Source organism: Mus caroli, chromosome 19 (assembly GCF_900094665.2).
Source record: "Mus caroli chromosome 19, CAROLI_EIJ_v1.1, whole genome shotgun sequence".
NCBI classification, from domain to species: domain Eukaryota; kingdom Metazoa; phylum Chordata; class Mammalia; order Rodentia; family Muridae; genus Mus; species Mus caroli.
Window position 1 is genome coordinate 2,684,374 of NC_034588.1, and position 16,659 is coordinate 2,701,032.

A 16,659-nucleotide genomic window follows, 5' to 3' on the forward strand; every position below is an offset into this window, starting at 1 on the left:
TCACTCTGTAGACCAGGCTGGCCTGGAACTCAGAAATCCGCCTGCCTCTGCCTCCCGAGTACTGGGATTAAAGGCGTGCACCACCACGCCCGGCTACCACCAGGCATTCTTTTTGTCATTCAGAGACAGGGTTTCATTCACTATGTAGCTTTGTCTGGTCTCAAACTCACTGTGCTGGCTAGTTTTATGTCAACTTGACACAAGCTAGTTAGCTGAAAGGAAGGAACCTCAATTGGAAAATTGCCTCTGTAAGATCCAGCTATAGGTCGGCCTGGTCACACCTTTAATCCCAGCATTTAGGAGGCAGAGGCAGGTGGATTTCTGAGTTTGAGGCCAGCTTGGTCTACAAAGTGAGTTCCAGGACAGCCAGGGCTACACAGAGAAACCCTGTCTCGGGGGAAAAAAAAGATCCAGCTATAGGGCATGTTCTTAGTCAGTGATTGATGGGGCACCCACTGTAGAGTCTGGGCTGGTGGTCCTGGCTTCTATAAGAAAGCAGGCTGAACAAGCCATGGGGAGTAAGCCAGTAAGCAGTTCCCCTCCATGGCCTCTGCGTCAGCGCCTGCTTCCAAACTATGTCCCCTGAGCGCTGGGGTATAGTTTGCATTCCCATGCCCAACCCAAACTCATCTATCTATCTATCTATCTATCTATCTATCTATCTATCTATCTATCTATCTATCTATCTATCTTTCTCTCTCTCTCTCTTTCTTTTTTCCCCCAACAAGCTATCTTTTCATGTAGCCCCAAACTCAGTCACATCAAGAGTCAGTTTCCTGGAAACCCCTGACCTCCAGGCACCCATTACTCCCAGGGATGATGGTATGATCAGCTTTTACAGACACTCCCAGAGCTGTTAGTAAGCACGGCCCCTCTCATCTCTTTACCCAAATGCTAAAAATATTTAGACAAGTTGAGCTTCTAAATCCTGCAGGGACTGATAGAAATCCCAGGGAAGCCGGGCGTGGTGGCGCACGCCTTTAATCCCAGCACTCGGGAGGCAGAGGCAGGCGGATTTCTGAGTTNGAGGCCAGCCTNGTCTACAAAGTGAGTTCCAGGACAGCCAGAGATATACAGAGAAACCCTGTCTCGAAAAACCAAAAAAAAAAGAAATCCCAGGGAAGGCACTGCTGGGCACAGATGACTGTGAGGCGGGTGGGGAAGCCATCTCTTGTAGGGCCTCTGCTGTTATTATATATAATATATATATATATATTATATATATATATATATATACAGTTAATATAATATATTGCTCTGGCAATATATTGTGCAGGGCCGTGGGTGTGGCGGAAAGAGGGGAGTGGGAGAGAACCCAAGACCTGCCAGAGTTCCAGTGTTCTGGGCAGACAGACACGGGAGGACTGCACACGATTTCCACGTGGTCCCAGGTGGGCACGTCTGGCTGTGTTAAGCCACTGACCCCACACGGCAGGTGGTGGACAAGGGGCAGCCCCAGGAACCAGGTTCTCAGCCTCTGGCATTCTAAGCTGGATACGGCCGAGGAGCTGAAAACAGAATGTGGCACTTGGCCCCGGGGATGAAGAGAGGAGAGGGCAGGGGAGAGGGGGCACTGGATGGTTCCCACTCGGGTGAGAGTCCTTGGTCAGGTTCGTGGCTGGAGCACAGGATGGTCTTCTGGTGGGAGGTTAGAGGCAGCTCATTAGGAGAAAGCCTATCCCATGACCAAGCATGGTGGGCCTTCATGATCAGAGACAGTCTATGGTTTTAGAGCTTTATTGTAGAAAGGCAGTGAGAAAGGAGAGGAGGTAGAAAAGAGAGAGAGAGACCGGCCATGGCCACGTGGAGAGAGGGTGGAAGGGAGAGAGAGAGAAGGAGGGCTAGAGAGTAAGAAAGGTGAGGGCTAAAGAGAGCAAGGAGGGGCCAAGCAGCCCCTCTTATAGTGGGCTGGGCTATCCTGCTGTTGCCAGGTAACTGTGGGGAGGAGCACACCTGGCTATAGTCAGGTAACTGTGGGGGTGGAGTCTAGCCAGAATGTCATTGTCTGTGCGACTGAGTCACAGAATTATGGACAGGCACCTGATTCTGAGAACGTGGCTCGCCTTTCTCTCCCTTGTAGATTTCTCTATTGGGTCACCGGAGCAAGCCCCATTCAACCAAAATAGGCTGCCCATCACAGTCCCACAATATTGTGTAGACTGCTTGCTGTGGTTTGGATAAGCATCCCCTGAGTATACTCATGATGAATTTTAATTCCTGCCAGGCACGATGGTGGATGGTGTGAGAATGTGATCCAAGCATTTGAGGTAGGATGTGCCACACACTCTATCGGAATTGAGACAACAGTGGACAAGACAGTCCTTGTTCTTGGAGATCAAGAGTGAGTAGCATGAGGGACAGCCTATGGAGCACTTCAGGCAGGAATAAAGTGGCAAGGCAGTTGTGACTATTTCTGTTGTTAAAGGCAAGGATGGGATGAGGCTGGAGAGGTGGCTTCAGTGGCTGAGAGCATCTGCTGCTCTTTCAGAGGCCCCAGCATCTGCCATCAGGTGGTTCACAATTGCCTATAATTCTAGCTCCAGTGGGTTCGGACACCTCTGGCCTCCTAGGGTACCTAAACTCACATGCACATAGCCCCCCATACACAAATTAAAAATAATAAAGAAATCATTTTGTAAAAGCTGGTGAGAAGGCTCAGCAGGTAAAGGCACGTGCCTAAAAATCATGATACTCGGACCTCAGCCACCAGAACCATGATGGAAGGATACACCCAGCTCTCACAAGGTGCGTCTCTGACCTCCATATGCATGCTGTAGTATGCATGCCCCATCCAAATAAATACCTTTTAAAAAACTGCAAAGGTTGGTGATATGACTCAGTCGGCAAAACGCTTGGCCAGTGTGAGCGAGGCTCTGGGATCAATCACTAGCACTGAATAAGCCGGGCGTGGTGGCATGCCCATATAGTCCAGCACTCAGGGGGTAGGAAGGCCAGGAGTTCAAGGCCAGTCTCAGCTATATATTTAGTTTGAACAGGATATGGGGACAACCCCAAACTCTACCACACATATCCCGAGGGGCAACTTCCGTTACCAGAAATGTTCTAGGGAGCCCCAGGCACTCATGGGAATGTCAGACTTTACGAGAAACCTGCTTGGTGGCAGTAATGGCCTTCCTTTCCCTTTCTGCTTGTCTGAGAGCTGAGAGAGTGGTTGGAACAGGCTCGGTGCAGTAAGTGGGCCAGAGGGGAGCCCTCCTTTCCCAGAACTGTTCCTGCCAGGTAGAAAAGCTTTCTCTGAAGAGTCCGAGGGCTCGGGACTGACGGCTCCTGCTGCTGACTCTCCCCACATGTTCCTGCTCCTGTTGTGTGTGGGGGACAGCCCTGGAGGCTCTGGGCATGATCAGGAGAGTGGAGTGGGCAGTGAAGACAGGGCTGGCTGGGGCTGTCAGAGAGAAGTGTCCAGGAACCGGGGTCCGTGGGGTCATGGGCAGCAGCTGTCCTTGAGACCTCTGAGGGGCCTCTGGGCCAGGGCAGCTGTAGACCTTCAGCTGTCAGGCAGGCTCTTGGCTGGGAGGAGCCTGGGGCTGGAGGAGGGTGGGGCTGGGAATGTGGAGCTGGCTCAGCCTGGGCAATCTACTCTAGGACCCTAGGCACTTCCACGGCATTCCCACAGGGAACAGAACAGCTGATGGTATGTGAGAGGTGGCTGGCTGCCTGAACACAGCTAGCTGATTGAGCCCATCTTGGATGTCTGTCCTCTTGGACATCTTTGGAGGTTTCCCAGTCAGAACCTTGCTCCAGATCCCCACCATGCCCATCCATTGCTGACCCGTGCCCTGTGACTCTTAGGTTCAAATGTGTTCAATGCTTTCTTTATGGATGGATTTATAGTACGACTCCCAACCCTTTCCAGCCTTCCAAAGCTGAACTAGACTGGTTACAATCTCACCCTTCCCAGGCCCAGGTCCTGCTAGATCAGCAGCTAGCACGCCAACGCCCCTCCCTTCCTCTCAAGCACAGAGCTGGGTTGGTTCCCAGGACTCAAGTTCTCCTCGTGGGTCGGCTATAGGGTTGCAAACTACCATGTAGATGATGGGAAGTGAACCCAGGAACTCTGGAAGAGAAGGCAATCCTCTCAACCACTAAGCCATCTCTCCAGTCACAATTTTGGGGGTTTTAAAAGAATGTTTCGGGAGCTAGAGAGATGGCTCAGTGGTTAAGAGCACTGACTTGTGTGGGGTCGTGATAGGCAGCCTATTTTGGTTGAATAAGGCTTGCTCCCTACCCTGCAGACTTGCTCTTCTAGAGGTCCTGAGTTTAATTCCCAGCAACTACATGGTGGCTCACAACCATCTGTAATGGGATCTGATGTGCGCTTCTGGTGTGTCTGAAGACAGCTACAGTGTACTCATACATAAAATAAACAAATCTTTTTTAAAAAGCATAAAAGAATGTTTCTTTTATGTGTATATATGCATCATGTGCTGTTCCAGCCTGAGATACAGAGCAAGGCTTTCTCTCAGAAAAACCAAAACCAACCAGCCAGCCAGAGAGGAAATAACAACCAGGGGGCTGGAGGGATGGCTCGGGGTAAGAACACATGTTGCTGTGGCAGAGGACCTGAGTTTGGTTCCCAGCACCCACATAGCTGCTCACAACCATCTGTAACGAGATCTGATCATTCTGACTACTGCAGGTTCCTGCACGCCTGCACGTGATGCACATACATACTCAGGCACACACGTCAAATAAATACTCTTTAAAAACTTCAAAAGTTGCCAGGCATGCATGGTGACACACGCCTTTAATCCCAGCACTAGGGAGGCAGAGGCAGGTGGGTTTCTGAGTTTGAGGCCAGCGCCTGGTCTACAAAGTGAGTTCCAGGACAGCCAGGGCTACACAGAGAAACCCTGTCTCCGAAAACCAAAAAAAAACCAACAACAACCAAACCAAAACAAACAAACAAAAAAACTTCAAAAGTTGAAGTCAGCAGGTGGATCTCTCAGTTCAGGACAGCCAGGGCTACACAGAAAAACCCTGTCTTAAAAACAAAACAAATAAACAAGAGAGAGAGAGAGAGAGAGAGAGAGAGAGAGAGAGAGAGAGAGAGAGAGAGAGAGAGAGAGAGAGAGAGAGAACAAAACCCTTAGTCAAGACCTCTCTGGCAGGTTAAGTTTTGGGCAGGAGGGAGGAATGATGAGTGATGGGCATGTGTCAGGTGGGTTCAGCCAGGCCCAGGCCCAACAAAGTGAGGACTCAGCTCACCGGAAGTGATCAAAGTGAGGACTCAGCTCACCGGAAGTGATCAGGGCCAAGGAACCTGGGGTCAAGGGAAGGAAACCACACCCCGGGTGACTCCAGAAAGCAGGACAGATGGAAGGATCGAAGGACCAGTGTCCTGGCATCGACCCAGCCCTCCCGCCCCTGGGTGCCCCTCGAGGCTCTAATTCCCTAGCTTTGCTCCTGGCACTCAGCTGAGTTCCCACGGACGGGAACTATGAGGGGCTTTTGTTCCCTCCGCAGCTCTGCCCTCCAAGAGAAGGGGCTTGACTCCTAAAGGGCAGCCACGCCCGAAAGGGGAGAGGGTGGCAGTTTCCCTCTGTGAGTGAAGTAGGAAGCAGAGTCATCGATTTGCCCTGAGTTCTTGTGTCAAGGCACTCGAGACCGGATCTGGGGAAGATGCTGCAAAAGGCAGATGGGTCCTGTCAAGCCTGTGTCTTCTTCCTTCCCCAGCACTTCATTCCGTTTCAGGGTCCTATGTCCGAGGGCAGGCGCACAGGCGAACTCTACCGGCAACGCATGCTGCAGGAGACTGTGGAGGCAGATGAAGTGAGGACCAGGGAGGCGAGCTGCCAGTCACTTGGCACCAACTTCCTGACAAGACCAAAAGGAACCTTCTGGTGCCACGCCCTTTTTGTTTGGGTCTTAAATGCCTGCCAAGCTCTCCCAGATCATCTCCAGCCCCATTTGACTTGTATCCCGGGCTTCCATTCATGCCTAGTGACAGAGTCCTCACTTTCCTGCCTTCCCCCTTGACTTGCTCGCAGCTCCTCCCACTGCCACATCTCCATCTCTTCCTAAGCCTCCAAATCTTCCAAGTTGTCTGGACTCTGTCCACTGCGGGGCAGCGGCAGGACATGACTGTTCCCCACAAACGTTCAGAAGCAACACAACAATCGCTAAGTGTCCCCGGAGGAGCCTCATGGGCTCCCGTGATAAGGGCTAAGTGGGAGGGCAGCAGGATGGAGCTGGAGCTTCGTTACGGCGCCTGATGGGTTAATCTTCCCAGGCTGTCTCTACGGCAAGGGAGGGGCAGGCTGAGAGCTCATGTTTGGCTTGGTTAAAACACTCCTGTGCTCATGTGCCACACATGCCACTTCTGAGGTTGACAAGTCACCCTGCAATGTGGACCATTAAATGTCTCCTGTGTTTAGAAGCCAGAGAACAAGGATTACCGGCTCCTCAAGTCAAGGCTCGTTTCTTTTTTTTTTTTTTTTTTGGTTTTTCGAGACAGGGTTTCTCTGTATAGCCCTGGCTGTCCTGGAACTCACTTTGTAGACCAGGCTGGCCTCGAACTCAGAAATCCGCCTGCCTCTGCCTCCCGAGTGCTGGGATTAAAGGCGTGCGCCACCACGCCCGGCTCAAGGCTCGTTTCTAAGGCTTTCCTTGAAAATTTTTTTTCTACATAGTCCCAGCTGTCTTAGAACTCACTATGTTAATCAGGCTGGCTTCAAACTCTGAGAGATCTGCTTGCTTCTGTCTCCCTGACGCTGGGATTAAAGAGCTACACCACTGTCTTAGGGTTTTCATTGGTGATGAAAGACCACAACCAGAAAGCACATTGGGGAGTGTGGTGGTTTATATTTGCTTGGCCCAGGGAGTGGCACTATCAGGAGGTGTGGCTTGTTAGAGTAGGTGTGTCACTGTGGGCATGGACTTAGGACCCTTCACCCTAGCTGCCTGAGGTAGAACTCTCAGCTCCTCCAGCACCGTGCCTGCCTGGATGCTGCCATGCTCCTACCTTGATGATACTGGACTGAACCTCTGAGCCCCAATTAAACAGTCATTTATAAGACTTGCCTTGCCGGGCGGTGGTGGTGCACACCTTTAATCCCAGCATTGGGGAGGCGGAGGCAGGCCGATTTCTAAGTTCAAGACCACCAGCTTGGTCTACAGAGTGAGTTCCAGGACAGCCAGGGCTACACAGAGAAACCCTGTCTCAAACAAACAGACTTGTCTCGGTCTCGGTCATGGTGTCTGTTCACAGCAGTAAAAATCCCAAGACAGGGAGAAAGGGCTTACTTGGCTTATACTTCCGTACGGCTGCTCATCGCTGGAGGAAGGAAGGAAGGGGACTGAACAGAAACTCACACAGGGCAGGAACCTGGCCGCAGGAGCTGATGCAGAGGCCACGGAGGGGTGCTGCTTACCTAAGGCTTACTGCTATGGCTTCCTCAGCCTGCTTTCTTAGGGAACCCAGGACCACCAGCCCAGGGATGGCCCCACCCATAATGGGCTGGGTCACCTCCCATTAATTACTAATTAAGAGAATGCCCTACAGGCTTGCCTGCAGCCCTATCGTATGGAGGCATCTTCTGAATTGAGGTTCCCTCCTTTCAGGTAACACTGATTCGTGTCAAGTTGACATAAGGCCAGCCAGTGCAGCCACCATGCCCAACCTCCCAAACACTGTCACAAGAGGTGAGAGTTCTCATGGTGGCCAACCTGTTCCCCAGTGCCTCCTCCCAGCAGGTGAGGAGCACAGGCTGGCTCGGTAAGGCCCCATGTCTAGCAGTCAGAGCTGCTCCTCCCTGCACTTCCTAGGGCTGGCATCTGGGGGTTTCCCTCCTTGTCTCTGGCATGTGAGAGAGGACAGCCTGCTTATTATGGGGCAGAAATGTGTGCCTAACTTAATTCTGCAGTCTGTCCCCAGATACCAGAACATATGGACATGGTGTGTGTGTGTGTGTGTGTGTGTGTGTGTGTGTGTGTGTGTGTCCTAGGAAGCCTGACCTTACATGAGAGCTCTGGGCTACAGGCAAGTCCAAGTTACCGCTGGTCCCAGCAGAGTGTCAGATTGACCAGAGACTACAGCTATGGAAGGGTTCAACACGGCTGCCTCCTCCAGATGGAGAGGTGGGGCTGAGACCTCAGCATGCAATGTGAGACCTGGTATATGAGATTCGGCACAGGGAGAGCCAGGCAGGCTGCCAGCTGCTCATTCTGCAGCCCAGTTTCCTCCTCAGCAACTGTAGCCTGGGGACTTTGGGAGGATGCAGGGTAAGGCTTGGGAGAGTTCCAAAGGGCTGGACCAAAGCTCTGCCTTCTCTGGACATAGGTCAAGTAGACAACATTCCTAGGACACTACTCAGGGGAAAAAAAAAGATTAAAATCAGTTATACTAAAAAAAAAATTTATTTCTCCACACGCTGTATTTGATTCATACAAAAAAATCAGTTTTCCTGCCTTTGTCTCCATAGATGGTTCACTTCTGTACATCTACCTCATGAAGCAGGAGAGAGGCAGGGCGTGATTCAGATCAGGGCCACGCTGCATGGGGGTGAGGGACAGTGGGAAGCCATGATTGGACGGTGCAGCCCTACAGTCCTGTCCCTGTGGCCAGATCCTTGTCAAGTACTCCAACAGTTTGGACACCAGAGAGTCATACCTGGGCTCTTGGTGTTTGTGAGGCCAGACAACCCAGGCTGAGGACTCAGATTCTGACCACCTGCGCTGCCACGCTCAGGCCCTGCCTGCTCCCACCGTCCATGGCCTTGGGCTGCCTCCTGAGGTAGAGGCGGCCAAAGGTGCCGCCCACTTGTCCTTTGGTGAGCCGCCCAGGATTCACACAGACACAGCCAAAGATGTCCTGGGAAAGAAAGGACACTGGGTTTAGAGGCCCTCAAATGGGTGCAACATAGACTCTTACAGCGAGGTCTGGAAAACAGAAACAAAGGCAACGACTCGGGCAACCATGTTCACTTGTGAGTGGAGAGTCGCGGGCAGAGTGAAGAATGCCGCGGCTCGCTCTCCGGGAGGGAGCTCCCATACTGGGCGACAAAGCTGACCCCAATGCTTTTTTTTTCCCACACGGAGGAGCTATCTAGGAGTTGAGATGGGTGTCGCACACTGCAATCTTAGCACTCAAGAGGCTGAGGCAGGACAAGTCAAGGGTTCCAGAACATTCTGGGCTGTAGAGACCCTGCTTCAAAATGCTCCGTCCCTTGAAAAGCAGACAAACCAGTGTTAAGGAACTACTGGACCCAGCTTGAAAACGCTGGTGACCTCAGCAGTCAGCTCTGTGCTGGCCCTGAGAGGATACTGTCCCTTTCGGTAGACCCAGTCAGAGCAAGTGCCAGGTAGCCTGAAAGAAAAAGTAAGGTTCCGATGTCTCTAGAAAAAAAGCCAGTTCAAACCCACCTTCACAAAGTATCTCAGCTCTGAGGGCACTATGAAGACATCGGGGGTGACCGGCAGCTGGGCATAGGTATAGAAGTTCTCGTAGTCTATGGCCATGTCCTCATGGGGTGGATAAAGTGGGTAGTAGCTGCAGAGACGGAAGAGCCAATTCAGGGACCCTCGGTGAGGCTCCCACTCCCAGTTTCCACACTGCCCCTAAGTATGGTCTGCCTTTTGCTCTTCCATTTGAGGGGATAGAACTTAGTTTTGTCACCATAGGGTGAAATTTCCTGTGGTCCTGGGCAGGGTCCTGACAGTCAAATATGCCCAAGCTCTGATCCAGTTACTCTTGGGGTTGGCAGGACACTCACCTTCTCTGCGTCAGGATGTGCTTAAGGACTCGGCTGAATCTGTCTGACGTCCCGGAAGAGCTGGGAAAGACAGAAAGCAATGGGAGGGGGACAGAACCAGGTTTCTAGTCAGTGCTCTTCAGGGAGGACCCTCGGACTCAAGCCAACTAGAGAGAAGCTGAAGAGCAAGGACACAACTCCAGGGGAAGCTCGGAGTCACACTGCAAACAGCCAGCTTTTCCCAGGACAGGGCAGCAGGGCACAGGGACCACCCTTAGAGAGAGTGAAGAATCCTAGGAATCGGGATATGGGAGGCCTCAGCACTGGGGCCAGCATTGTCCCGCATGAGACAAGTCACACATTTTAGCACCATGAAGCCACACAATCTGGCAACCCCGTGTCTCACACCCCAGTCAAAGCACACACCCAACCGCTGACCTCCCGGCTTGTCCCTCTCTTCTGGCAAGTAAGTTTGATAGACAAACCAGCTGCCTAGCCTAGATGCCAGGTCTGGTGGTGTCCAGCTGAGGGCCCCACATTCACTGTTCTGATAAATCCCTGGGAACAGGGAACAAGAGGAACACTTGAACACTCAGGTCACAAATTGGGAAGGTAAAGAAAATAACCAGAGCCAAAAATACGAATTTCAGTGCCTGGGTGTCTCCGTTGGATAGAACAGGCTTGGTTCTTTGGGCCTCAGATCCAGAAGACTAGAGACAGCAACAAACCTGCCTGCCTGCCTGCTACCCTCAGCAGACATAGGAAGGCTCTACACTTTTGGTTTAAGTGTGGCTCTCACAACTCCGTTCCAAGACTGTCAAGTAGCATGGAGGATGCGGGTGGAGGCAGTGTCTTGGTGACAACAGGGACAGGACACAGGGAGCCAGCTGTCTTCTTACCTAAAGATCTCCTCAGCCCCGATGTGGAACAGCAGGTCCGTGGATGTCAAACCAAACATCACTCCATTTATGGAGAGGCTGCAGGGCTCTGACACAAACTGCACTCGCTGAAAGGAGGAGCTGACATGAATACTCGCATCCAACAGCCAGAGGGTTCCTCCCTACCAAAGCTGGGGCCTGCAGACCAAGGACCAACCCAAGGGTAGCAACCTATGACACCTTTGTTGCGGATTTAGGGGATGTGCCCCCTCCTAAGAGGGTTTCTCTGCCCTCCTCACTCCCAGGGCGGTCTTCACCCAGCCCACAGCTGGCTGGCCCGAGACGGGCACTGGTACCTTTTTGTCCTCTCGAGACAGCTCGGAGAAGGTGAAAGGCGGCTGTGGGTATACTGGCTCATGATGGACATCCCTCAGAGACGGGACAAAGACAAGGTGGGAGCCGGAGCTGCTCAAAACACAAACACCAGAGCGAGTCAGCAGACCTGGGCTGTAGGCTCAAGTGTGAGCATGGCCTTCTTCTGGCGATCCTCCAGGGAGACTTGATGGCATCCCACTCTGACCAGACACTACCTCCCAGGACCCGTGAGGGAAAGGCAACCTCCCGGCACATAAACATGCCCGTCTGGATCTGGTGCACATAGCTTAGGACACACTGTCTCTTGATTTTGTGGCACCCTTTACAAAGGGGAACTGTTGTCTGGTGGGAAAAGGGAAAAAATGGAGACCTGGAGATGGGCCTGGGAGGCAGTGCGGTGTTAGGAATTTGAGGCTAGCCTGAGCTCTGGAGTGAGACCCTATTTGAGGGGGGAGCCTCAGGACTGGAACTAAAGCTAAACTAAGTCTGACCTCAGCTCTCCAGGACATAGGTAGCTTGCAGGCAGTAACGTTCTCCCAACACATGGCTGGGACAATACAAGCCAGGGAAGAGTGAGGCAAACTGGTCAGATCCTAAGGCTACCCCACACCTTGAAGATCAACTCAAACCTTCCCGTCAACAAATGGCTCTGGCCACTGAAGACGGAGACTGTCAGAGGGCCAGCCACCTCCTCATTCATGTCAGGAAGTGATACCGTTTCTACTCAGCAAATGAATGAGTGTTAAAGAGATACCGCCCAGCGGCAGCTGCTCCTTTGATGAGGACAGGAAAGTCTCTAGGGTTACAACATGGGGTGGAGAAAAAAGCTGTGGTTCCCAGGGCCAGCTGTCCCCACAGCCACACAGGGAGAAAAGGGAAACCCACTTCTTTGCTTCCCTTTGGGTCCTTGGCAGAGAGGGCCACGGTAAAGCAAACAGGCCTAACTGTTGCTGTGAGGACGCGTTGGGAACCAGCCAATAGCTCTGCAACCCCTTCCTCCTCGTGCTTAAACAATGAATGGAACAGGCACAGAAGCCCCAGAGCCGGAGTTACAGGTTAGTTTGAAGTAGTTTGATGTGGCTGCTGAAAACCAAACTCTCACCGCTGAGCAGCCTCTCCATCCCTGCACAGGGACTTTTGACACACCATCAGATACTGGGGACTTGTGTGTTATGTCGGATCATCAGAATCTCCAGACCAAAGGTGCCTTTCATATCACTCACAATCTGTCACCAAGTTCACTGCCACTGTCCAAGTCCACCATGTGGGTGCTAGCGTGTGGTGAATGGGACACAGAGGGAGCTGGAAGGGGCAACGTTTGCTCCAAGTCTCCAGCATGGAATTCTGAAGGTACAAGGGAACGGGGGTGGGGCGGGGCAGCTGTTTGACCTTATGGGACTGAGCTGCTCTTCGGGACTGGCTTAGGGAAAGCAATGGTTAAGGCGGAAACAGCCTCCGCTCATGGCTTGGAGCTGGCTATAGGGGGAGGGGCCAGGAAGAAAATTCCAACTATGTGCAGCCTTGCACAACTTCACTTCATACATCATGGTGGGAGGGTCTCACTGTTGTCACTTGAGCAGTGAGGTGCACCAGGCCTCTGCTGCTACAAGGGAGCTCGAACACATCTGCCAAGCTCTGAAGGCTTGGGGTTCTGCATCTCTGACTCAGCACCATTTCTATATTTCTCAGGCAGGGTGGGGCGGCTCCCTGCCCTGCAGCTCACACTAACCACAGATGAAAGTGCCTGGTGGCGCTGGGCGCTGGCCCCTGGGATAACAATGCCCGGCCTATTCTTTGTTTATGTCACTGCTATCAATAGCACATGGGATGACGAACCAAAATCAGAATCCAGCCTCACGTTGGATGCACCAGCCAGTGCTGGGTGCTGCTCCAGAGCCTCTCCTGCTGTGGGGGGCTTGTGGGAGTGGTGGTGGCAGAGGCTTATCTTCTGAGGACTTCCACTCAGCATCCCCCAGGTTTCATAAACTCAACTGGCCCGAGCAGATCTGAGAAGAGGGAGGGTATATGTAACCCTCCATTTGAGAAGGGAGGAGGATGGGAAGCAGCTAAGGGCTCAAGTCTCCTGGCTCCAGGCCTGATGCCAGCACTCGGTTGTATTACAACCAATCAACCCGGGATCTGTTCTCAGGACAGAAGGCGGAAGGAAGACCTTTCCAAACCACCTTTGTTACAGGTTTGCTTTAAAGCTAAGCCTCAGGGATGTTTGTTTACTAAATAGAAAGCAAATCCCAGGAGCCCGCCCACCACTTCATTTTCTTTCTGACCTGGCCAAACGAAATGGACAGGAACTGAGGGTCAGCTTCCGGTGACTCTGCCTCTAGATTTAGACTCTTACTGGAGCTGTGAGGCCCACACTAGAACCCAGTGCTGATGTCAGTGCTGGGGCCTCAGTCCTGTCTTCCAAACTATGCCGAGGACTCCAGATCCACCCTCACTCAAGTCTTTCCCACCCATCACCCTAGCTCTTGGCAGCCGTCCCCCACCATGGGGAGCATTGACTCAGAAAAGGGACTTGGGCCCACCCCAAAGCATTCCCTTTGTGCGAGGAGAGGCTTGGGGCCTCTCAGGATTTCTCTGTCATTCGAATGCCTCCCCAGCCTGGGACTATTCCCATGGAGTGACTGCTTATACAGGGGAAGTGAGAAAGGGAAGTGAAGAGAGCGAGAAATAGCATGTGAAACACGTCCTCTCAAGTTTGTTTATCTGACTTACAAAGATGCCTTTTTACCCACTCTCCAGCACTCGAAGGTCAAGGGTTCTATCTGATCTCTGAGTTCAAAGGGCGGAAAGGACAGAACAGCCACGACTTTTAAGCAGTTTCAGTTTCCTACTTGTATGTGTCCTAGAAGAACTTGGAGAGCCCCAGGTTCTGCCCAGCAACTGGAATGCTAACCTTCTCGTTCCTTCGATAACTGTTCTCAGGCATTGCTTGAAAACGTCTTCGAATGGGCTTGTCAACTTACAGTTCTGCAAGAAAGGAAAAGAGGTGAACTCGGGGCAGACACCTGGGGTCTGCTCGGGGCTAAAGCTTGTAGGATGACCCCAAAGGGCTCAGAGTGCACAGGGTAACAATGAGAAAGACAGGAGCCAGGCACAGGGCCCTGAGCTTTGCAAACCCAGTACTCAGGAGGGTGAAGCAGGATTGCTGTGAGCTCCAGACTAGCCTAGAATACAGACCGAATTCTAAGTCAGCCTGGCTCTAATGTCTCAAACAAAAAGGGGGTGGGGATGGGGTAGGGCTGCCCATCTGCAAGGAATAGAGTCGAGATAAGGGAAGAATTACTCTTCCTGTGCACAGCTGAGAGTCTGGGAGGAAGAGGGCCTTGAATCTTTTCTGTGAAGGAGAAACACGGAAGCCAGGCCCTTGACCAAGATTCCAGGAAAGACCATTTGTGATTTATGTATCAGAGGACCTTTACACGTGACATACCAACTTAGAGCAGTAGCCACAGAACAGAGTTTCAGGCTCTGTCTCTTCGGCGAAGGTAGGTAGTTTGCCAGTTTCACAGAGAACTTTCTTTCCTTCTTATTTAGTTTTTTTTTTTTTTTTCAAGATAGGGTTTCTCTGTGTAGTCCTGGCTGTCCTGGAACTCACTCTGTAGACCAGGCTGGCCTCGAACACAGAAATCCACCTGCCTCTGCCTCCCTAGTGCTGGGATTAAAGGTGTGCCACTGCCCAGCTTCTTCTTCTTTTTTAAAATTTATTTTATGTATATGAGTACACTGTTGGCTCTCTTCAGACACACCAGAAGAGGGCATCGGATCCCATTACAGATGGCTGTGAGCCACCATGAGGTTGCTGGGATTTGAACTCAGGACCTCTGGAAGAGCAGCCAGTGCTCTTAACCCCTGAGCCGTCTCTCCAGTCTCTCCCTAGGGGACTTTCAAAGCCCAGGCTCCTCTGCATTTTACTGCTTTGCGCCTGAGCAGTCAGGTGGTATTGAAAAGGAGCCACCCATTTCTAATTCCCTCCCTGGGTTCCACAAAGTCTGGGGGACTGGAGCCTTCAAATTCAAGACATGCATTAAACATGGCCAGTGACGATATTTTCCTCCTCGCTACAGGGCGATGTAAGCGGCTGCAGTCATAGACACACTCCCAGCCCTTCCCCCAGGCACTTACCTCCACCTGTTCGTGTTTGGCATCCAGGAAAGGTCCCAACTGCCAACGACAGAGGTGGGGAGAAAGCCCCCAAGGGACAATCAGAATCGTCCAGTCTCAAAGGCTCTTAGACAGAGTGTCTAAGGGCAGTTCCCTGCCCAGCTCCACCTGTCCCCTGGAGAACCTGGGGAGGCAGCAGATGGGCAAGGGGCATCTGAGTCCTGTTGTCCTCAGAGGGCTTCCCAGGGCCCTATATTCCCCGTGGTTGCCTCAAATGACACTGGGCTCTTTCCTGTTTTCTACACCTAGCAAGAACAGCAGACCACTATGTTCCCGGTAGCATAAAAAGAGATCAGTTTGAGATCAGGACCAAGACAGAGCAAGAATCTTTCAAAACCAGAGGAGGACAGTAATGCTAGGCCTCTGGATCTAGTGACCGCTATGGAATGGGGATATACCTCCACAGGTGCAGATTTTAAAAAATCCAAGCACTTGGGAGGTAAAGGAAGGCAGATCTATGTGAGTTCAAGGCCAGCCTGGTCTATGTAGTGAGATGCTATCTCAAAAACAAAATGAAAGAAAACAAAGAAGAAAGAATTAACAAAACAAACTCTTTGTAAAGGATAGACAGACGTTTCCTAAAAACTTCAAAACCGTCAAGACCCCTTTCTTCCCACCCTCACTGCCTCCCTGCACACAGGGACCTACCAGGATGCAGACATCTGGCTGGTCCCGGTTGATGATAGCGATGAGATCAAGCAGGGGGTCATAGGTGATGCTGTCGGAGGTGGTATAAGGCCCGCAGGCAACTACCACCATGGTCTGCTCGGAAGCTGAGACAGAAGGCATTGCAAGGTCACGAGGAGAAAGAGAACGGGCATTGGGTGGAGGGAGCAGGGCCACTGAGGGAAATGCCACAGGATTTGCTTATATCCCACAAGTGCAGGACCTCACCCCTCTCCCAAGAACACTGAACCAGCACAGGCAGGGAGGACACTGAGCCAAGGTGGCCTCCACAGGTACCTGCACTCAGAAGTGCACATAGTCACACAGTACACATATAAGCAAACAAACAAACAAAATCAAATATATATATATATATATATATATATATATATATATATATAATTTCAAACTTAGTGACTTTAAAGCAATGTCCTATCTTACAGTTCTGGATGCTGTAGTGCAGAGTAACATTGTCAGCAGGTTGCTGACTTCTAGAGGTCACTTGTGCGCCACCTTTAAAGCTGGCAGCCTACAGCTTCTGTTCCCTGACTTCCATCTCTCTGCCACCCATTTTCCTAAGGACCTGTGTGACTGCACTGGATAAACCCACTCCAAAGATGACTGATTGATTTTCAATATAATTTATTGATTTTATTTTATGTCCATTGGTGTTTTACCTGCTTGTATGTCTGCATGAGCGCGTCGGATCCCTGGGATAGGAGTTACATGGCTGGGAGCTGCCATTTAATTTATTATTTTTTTTTTTTTTAGGTTTTTCGAGACAGGGTTTCTCTGTATAGCCCTGGCTGTCCTGGCACTCACTTTGTAGACCAGGCTGGCCTCGAACT

The 16,659-nt window shown here is 51.6% G+C and overlaps 1 protein-coding gene across 1 annotated transcript in view; it reads right to left on the reverse strand.

Annotated features, from left to right (window-relative positions):
* Nucleotides 1-8,357: 8,357 nt before the first annotated feature.
* The window catches only part of Pola2 (DNA polymerase alpha 2, accessory subunit), a 52,476-nt gene continuing 44,174 nt past the window's right edge, over nt 8,358-16,659 (reverse strand). The window contains exons 11-18 of the mRNA XM_021151416.1: nt 15,794-15,918; nt 15,107-15,145; nt 13,878-13,951; nt 10,945-11,053; nt 10,610-10,716; nt 9,732-9,791; nt 9,382-9,508; nt 8,358-8,830 (exon numbers count right to left, since the gene is read on the reverse strand). Coding sequence (XP_021007075.1) covers nt 8,675-8,830; nt 9,382-9,508; nt 9,732-9,791; nt 10,610-10,716; nt 10,945-11,053; nt 13,878-13,951; nt 15,107-15,145; nt 15,794-15,918 — 797 coding nt within the window. The 3' untranslated portion in view covers nt 8,358-8,674. The remainder of the gene's footprint in view (nt 8,831-9,381; nt 9,509-9,731; nt 9,792-10,609; nt 10,717-10,944; nt 11,054-13,877; nt 13,952-15,106; nt 15,146-15,793; nt 15,919-16,659) is intronic.